The sequence below is a fragment of the Tupaia chinensis genome, unplaced genomic scaffold (genome assembly GCF_000334495.1).
Source record: "Tupaia chinensis unplaced genomic scaffold, TupChi_1.0 Scaffold143970_1, whole genome shotgun sequence".
Classification (NCBI taxonomy): domain Eukaryota; kingdom Metazoa; phylum Chordata; class Mammalia; order Scandentia; family Tupaiidae; genus Tupaia; species Tupaia belangeri.
Window position 1 is genome coordinate 374,227 of NW_006203821.1, and position 7,807 is coordinate 382,033.

Below are 7,807 nucleotides of genomic sequence, written 5' to 3' on the forward strand. Positions count from 1 at the left end.
AAAGAGTGAGAAAAGGAGAGAGAGGAAAAGAGCACTCCCTAGGGGGGAAGGTCACACTACAATCCCTTCTCATCTCTTGGGATATGCTTGCACATACACCCAAGCATTTTTTTTTTTTTTTGGAGGGTTTTGCTACAGGGGGGGGGCACTTGCCAGAAAGACAGAGACAGAAAGGGATAAATCACCCCTCGGGGGGATGGCCACACTGCAATCCCTTCTCCTCCATTCTCCTCTTGGGATCTTGGGAATGCACACACACGTGCCCAGCATGAGTTTCAGCCACGGGGTCTGGGACTCGAACTGTGGTCAACTACATGGGAGTCCAGCAATGTAGCCATTACATCATCTGCTATTCCCATGCCCAACATGTTTTACAAGTTCTAGGACTCATCTGGCCATGTAGGATCCAGCTGCCTTAACCACTATGCCACTGGCTGTTCTCCCCCACAACGTTTAAAAAAATTTGCTAGAGAGCACACACTAGGGAGAAAGAAAGTGAGCATACAACCCCCTAGGGGAGACAGACACTCAGCAATCCCCTTTAAGGATTTTGGTCATGCACACCATGTACTTGGTGTTTGGTCATGTGAGACCCAGCTACCTTAACTACCACATCACAAGCTGGCCCACAGTTCTGAAGTAAAGAAAAGAGAGGCAGGCAGAAGAGACCAGTGGGAAGACAGTAAAGGTCACTTCCATTCTAAGGTTTATTTGGTTAAGGAGGTATCAACAGTTTAATTAGCTTTCCCTTTTGTTCATTTCTCCGAAGTCTCAGAATGAGGCGAATTCACAAGACACAGTTTTCCTAAAGTATCCCTTACTTTCCTCATCAACCAGAGAGTTTGTAGAAATAAAGATTCTTCCTTAGTAAGTATTAAGGGATTAGAAATAAGGACAAAGATTTAGTGAAAGAAAGGATAAAGGATTACATCACAGCAACATGAAATCTGATCATGGCACCAAAGCCCTCAGGTAAGATGCCAGGCTCGTAAATTTTACTACCAAAAAAAAGTAAGCAAAAAAAGTACATGTGCAGATATAAATATTATGAAGAAAAATCTTACACTAACACATCCAAAAAGATTAAATAGCAGGTGTCAGATATGAATCAAACTTAACATACAAATAAGCAGCCTGCTTGGGGAAAACCAAACCTTGAAGTAGGAGACTCAGTAAGAAAAATGTGTTTTAGTAATACCCAAAAATGTCAACAAAATGCAGCAGTAGCCTTCTACAACAGAAGATGACAAATTTGCAGGGGACCTGATTAGAAAGAAGCAGCCTCCAGACCCACTGCTCATATTCTCCACGTGGGATCTAGCTTAAGATTTCTGACATTCTGTCATGTGGTGAATCCCTACGTTTTCTTCTTTGAGGGGTATCCTCCCCTTTCCTGAGGTGCATATCAAACAAGGTCTCTGGGCTAGTCAGGTGGTATGGAGATTAAGGCAACTGGATCCCACATGACTGGTTCTGCAGTTCAAGTCCTGAACCTGGCAATGGAAAATACACCAAGCTTAAGTGCATGAGTGCCCAAAATCCCAAAAGAATGGAGGAGAAGGGATTATGGTATGGCCATTTCCCCATGGGTGATTTCTCACTTTTCCTCTCTCTCTGACTCTCTCCCAGTGAATACATGCACTGTCTAGCAAAAACTAAACAAAACCAAAAATAAACAGGGCCAGCAGATAGCATGATGCTAAAGGCACTGGACTCCTACATGGCCAAACATGGTTCAAGTCCTGGACCTGGACCTAGTGGCCTAAAAATCGTGCTAGGGGGACCAGCAGTTGTCATAATGGCTATGTCACTGAACTCCCATGTAGTCGACCGTGGTTCGAGTCCCGGACCCGGTGGTTTAAATCCACACCAGGCACATGTGTATGTGTGCCCAAGATCCTGAGAGGAGAATGGAGGAGAAGGGACTGGTGTGGTCATTTCCTCTGGGAGTGATTTCTCGCTTTCTATCTCTTTGTCTCTCTCTATCTTTCTGGCAAGCACACATGCCCTACAGAAAAAAAAAAAAAAACTCTTAAAAAAAATTGTGCTAGGCAAGTGTATGTACATGCCCAAAAATCCTGAGAGGAAAATGAAAGAGAAGGGATTATAGTAGCATGGCCATCTCCCCTGGGGAGTGATTTCCCACTTTCCCTCTCACTGTTTGTCTGTCTCTCTCTGGCTAGTGCCACACACCTAAGGCAAAAACCTAAAATAAAATAAAAATAAACAGGGACCAGCAGTTAACATAATGGCTATGTTGTTGAACTCCCATGTAGTTGACTGTGGTTCGAGTCCTGGGCCCAGTGGCTTAAAACACACACCAGGCACGTGTGCATGTGTGCCCAAGATCCCGAGAGAATGGAGGAGAAGGGATTGCGGCGAGGCCATCCCCCCTCGGGGGTGATTTCTCGCTTTCTGTCTCTCTGTCTTTCTGGTGAACACACGTGCCCTATAGCAAAAACCTCTGGGAAAAAAAAAAAGAAAGAAAATAGGGCCTATCTTCATCTTCTCCCCCGACCAAAGATTTATTTATTTAATTTTGTTACTACCATTTATCTTTTATTTTGACCAGAGGGAGAAAGAGAAAAAGAGAAAGTGAAAAAGCAAGCCACCAGGTTCCAGACTAGAACCACAGTCAGTCACATAGGCATCCAGCGCCTTACCCACCATGCCATCTGCTGGCCCCAGGGTCTATCTTCTAATTCTGGGACTTTGGACTCCCACTTTATCTAAGAAAAGGGTTTCATTATTAGCTTATAATAGAAGACTACCAATCATAAGACTTTTCACTTACATCCCTTACACCTCCTCAAACCTCAGATATGCTTATTTTCTTTTAAGTTTTTGTTTGTTTGTTTGTTTGTTTTTTGCCACAGGGCACATGTGCTCGAGGAGAAAGGAGAGTGAAAGCAAGAAATTATCCCCTGGGTGGGATGGCTATACCACAATCCCTTCTCCATTCTCCTCTCAGGATTTTCAGCATGCATACATAGCCAGCATGCTTTTCAAGCCCCCAGGTACAGGACTCAAAATCACGGCTGGCCATGCGAGAGGTCCATCCAGTACCTTAACCACCACAGCATTTGCTAACTCCTGCTCTTACTTCATCTCAACTGCTAAAGCAAAGATTTAGGGGGAAATCTGGCCTCTTCATGGAGGATAAAGAGGTAAAAGGATGCCTGTAAGTATGAGAGAAGGGAATAAATATAGGCTTACATGGTAGACTCAATCCTCTTCCTTGATTTATTTCCTAAAGGATAAAGGCATTATGGTTAATTCCCTACAACATGTACTTCTAAAGCTCCCTTCATCTGGTCTAATCTGGCTCCAAGAACTCAAAGGAGCACCTAATAAAACACATTGTTCTCTTTTCTATTTTTGTTTTTTATTAACAAGCAAAATAATTAAAAACAAAAACACAACAACCTTAAAGTTGGAACAGCAGTAAGTCAAATTGCTGTTGGAGTTCATGGATGTACCTGGGGTACATGCTCCCTCAGTGCGAGGCAGGACGTGGGCACATGACTGTGCGTTTAAGGTATATATATATATGTGGCCAAGAAGAACTGGATAAATGGAAAACACTGGAGAACAGAAAGCATTTGGAAATTTTCATCAGGCAATTCCAAAACGCTCTGCTCTTTTCCTTTTCTTTGCCTGTTAAAAAGAAGAAAAAAATAGTTAGATAGCAAAATAATACTGGACTGGGCTCCTGGCTACTTTAATCTAAACTTACATGGACTATCACAAGGTCCAAGAAGGAGAATAGCCCAGACATAAGTTTGGCAGCTAGAGACTACATCCTTGAATCTTTTCAGTTACTCAGTTAGAGCTATAGAGGCTGGCTGGAAAAGAAGGGTGAGGAGGAAAGATTATAGGGAGTGGGGAGAGGAAGAAGAGAACAGTGATGGAAAATGGAAAGATTCCTGAAGGGGGAGACCAGCAGATGACATGGTGGTTAAAGGACTGGATACTCCCATATGGCCGACCACAGTTCGACTCCGGAACATGGTAGCTTTCTCTCTCTCTCTCTCTCTCAGTGTGTGTGTGTGTGTGTGTGTGTGTGTGTGTCTTTATCTGGTCAAATTAAAAATAAATGAATGAATAAATAAAATTAAGCAAATAATTCTAAAAAAAAAAAAAAAAGAGAGAAAATTCCTGAAGGGTAGAGGGCCACTCAGCCTTAAAGAGAGACTAGAAACAATAGCTCTTTTTTTAAAAATAATTATTTATTTATTATCATTATTTTTCAATTTTCACCAGAGACAGATTGAAAGAGGAGAGAGAGAGAGAGTAAACCACCAGGTCCAGGACTTGAACCACAGTCAGCCACGTGGGAGTCCAGTGCCCCTAACCACCATGCCACCCACCAGCCCCTCATTTTTTTTTTTCCTTAAAGAATTACTCTATTATAAGAGACCAGCAGTTAGCGTAATGGCTATGTCACTGGACTCCCACGTAGTCGAACGCGGTTCACGTCTTGGGCACGCACGCACACGCGCCCGGCGTGAGTTTTAAGCCACCGGGTCCGGGACACGAACCGCGGTCGACTACGTGGGAACCCAGCGACATAGCCATTACGCTAACTGCTGGTTCCCTAGGAAAAACTTCTTAAAAACAAAAAAGAATTATTTAATTTTATTTATTTTTAAATTTCTAAAAAAATTCTTTTAATTTGACCAGAGAGAGCGAGAGGGAGGGAAAGTGAGAAAGTAAGTCATCAATCAGATCCAGGACTCAAACGGCAAGTGGGAGTCTAGCACCTTAACCACCATGCCACCTGTCCATCCCAACAATAGGCTCTTAACAGGCTGGAAAAAATGTTCCAATAGGTGGGAAGCTAGAATATTTCAGAGGACAAAGGATTAACCAATGCTATTCATGCAGAAGGTAAGGGGGATGCACTGACAGGCCAGGGACAGGCAGTAGTTATTCCTTAGGCCACCAGTTCACAGAGGGACAAATAAATTGTGAATGCCAACAGAATAAATTGGGGATGGAGGTTGGGTGGTGTTTGCTGGTGAGACCCCATCATAGATCTCTCAAGGGAGGCAGTATAGGAGACAGGGAACAAAACTGGAAAGAGGAAATTTTCTCTTGGGACCAACTCATAAAACAGCACTGAATCCTTCTTCTTCACCCCAACCTCTGCTCCAAGCAAAGAAGAAAGCTTTGTTTCATTCCCTTTACGCAGGAAGTTAAATTAAAAAAGAAACCCAAATGCAAACAAGGCCTAATTCTTTAGAATAAAAAGAAGCTGGCTGGTCTCTAGCACAGCAGTGTGGAAGGAGCTGGATCCCACATGGTGACCATGGTTTGAATCTTGGCCCTCGGGCTTGAAAAACATGTTGGGCACACGTGCATACATGCCAAAACCCTAGTGAGGTAGAGAAATGGAGGTAAAGGAATGCAGGGTGACCATGCCTCTCCCTAGAGAGCACTGACGCCCTCTGATAATCAATTAATAAACAGATACTAACAGCGGTTGCCACCTGGCAATCTGCCCACCCAAGAGCCTTTTGGGTATACTTCCTTTCTTTCCTATTAAATCTTCTTTTCTACCTTAAAAAAAAAAAAAAGAAGCAGCAGATACTAACAAAGGTAGTAAAATCACAAACTCCCCCCCTTTTTTTTCCTAGTGGAAAATATGAACCAATCTGACCAAAATCTGCAGGGTTTGTGGCCAGCAGATGACGTAGTGGTGACATCACTGGACTCTCACATAGCCAACTGCAGTTCGAGTCCCCGACACAGTGGTTTGAAAATCATGCTGGGTGTGTGTGCATGCATGCCTAAGATCCCAGGAGAAGGGAAAAGGGATTGAGGTGTGGCCATCACCCCTAGCGATTGATTTCTCACTTTCCCTCTCATTGTGCCTGTCTCTGTCTCCGGTGAGTACAAACATCCTAAGGCAAAAACGTCTACAAAAACAAACAAACAAACAAATAATAAATTCGGGGTTTATTTACAAGACTGATTCCAATATTTCTTCATAAAGAAATTTTGTAACACTTTGAGTGTATAAGATAATATATTTTTCAAATAATTTTTAAATATTTATTTATTTATTTAATTCCATTTGTTACTGTTATTTTAAAATTTGACCAGAGAGAGAAAGAAAGGGAAAGTGAGAAAGCAAGCCATCACATCCGGGACTCGAACCATGGTCGTTCATGTGGGAATCCAGCACCCTAATTCACCACACCACCTGCCAGCCCCAAGGTAACAGATTTTTTTAAAGAGAATATTTCCAGAGGCAGATAGAAATAAATTTGAATTCAATGGAAGCAAGAACACTCCAAATTCCCTGCCACCAAGAAGCTTTCTACAGTGCTAAAACATTAATTATTTTAACATTATTTCCATTGCTTCTTATGTATATCCAAGATGCTATATGATCACCATTACAGATACTCTCAAATTAGCAAATCAACATCATCTGTCAATGCTCAACCTCAGTAAATGTGACAATGTGTTCCCAAAGGAACCTGAAATGTGGATGAACACAACTTCTGTTCAAATAAAAAAAAGCGAATTTTGAGACTAGCAGATGGTGTAGTGGTTACATCACTGAACTCCCATGCAGTCAACTGTGGTTCGAGTCCTGGACCTGGTGGCTTCAAACTCATGTCAGATGCATGTGTATGCCTGCTCAAAATCCCAAGAGAATGGAGAAGGGATTGCAGCATAACCAACCCCTTTTGGGGTGCTTTCTCGTTTTTTGTCTCTGTCTCTGCTCTACAGCAAAAATCTCTCTCAAATAAATAACCTTCAGGCTATGTGTATAAGGTATATATAAAACAGAAAGGAATTTCATGTTTTGACTTAGGTCCCATCCCTAAGACAGTATATATAAGCAAATATTCTTTTTTTTTTTTTTTTGGAGAGATTTTTGCTATAGGGTGCGTGCACTCGCCAGACAGACAGAGATAGAGAGACATAGAGACAGAAAGCGAGAAATCACCCCCCAGGGGGGATGGTCACGCCGCAATCCCTTCTCCTCTCCTCCATTCTCCTCTTGGGATCTTGGGCACGCACACACACGCGCCCGGCGTGAGTTTTAAGCCACCGGGTCCGGGACGCAAACCGCGGACGACTACGTGGGAGTCCAGCGACATAGCCATTACGCTAACTGCTGGTTCCCTAAATAAGCCAATATTCTAAGATGTGAAAAAAATTCAAAAATTTAAACATCATTTCAAGCATTTCACATAGAATCATCCCCCCCCTTTTTTTTAAAGAATTACTTTATTTCATTTATTATCATGATTATTATCTGTTTAATTTGACCAGAGAAAGACAAAGAGGGAACGGGAAAATAGGAAAGCAAGCCTCTAGGTCCAGGACTGAGGTCAGCCATGTGGCAGTCCATGCCACCTGCCAACCCTAGAACCACCCCTTTTTACACACAGAATCATCTCATTCTTTTTTTAAGAATTATTATTTTTTATTTTATTTTATTGATTTATTCCTCCACCCCAATTCACCAGAGAGAGGCAGGCAGAGAGAGAAAGGGAAAGTGAGAAAGCAAGCTGGGATTTGAGCCATGGTCAGCCATGTGGGAGTCTAGCACCTTAACCACCATGCGACCTGTTGGCCCTTATTTATTTTTAAATTTAATATTATTTTTTCAAATTTCACCAGAGAGAGAAAGGGTAAGTGAGGAAGCAAGCACAATCATCTCATTCTTCAAGAAACACTTTGAGGTAGGGTATATTTTCTCCTTTCCAGATGATGAAATTGAGGTTTATGAGGTACTATAACCTGTAAGTATTACTAGCTGGCACAGCCACTTTTAAAATCAAAG

At 42.3% G+C, this 7,807-nt stretch overlaps 1 protein-coding gene across 3 annotated transcripts in view; it reads right to left on the reverse strand.

The window, feature by feature from the left end:
* Positions 1–7,807, reverse strand: part of SARNP (SAP domain containing ribonucleoprotein) — a 90,117-nt gene that overhangs the window by 3,628 nt on the left and 78,682 nt on the right. For 2 of the 3 annotated variants that reach the window (XM_006165567.3, XM_006165566.2), the window contains exon 11: positions 3,364–3,657. In XM_006165567.3, the coding sequence (XP_006165629.1) occupies positions 3,616–3,657 (42 nt within the window). In that variant the 3' untranslated portion in view covers positions 3,364–3,615. Of the gene's footprint in view, positions 1–3,363; positions 3,658–7,807 lie in introns of those variants that run through there. The other variant, XR_337030.3, reaches the window with a different exon arrangement.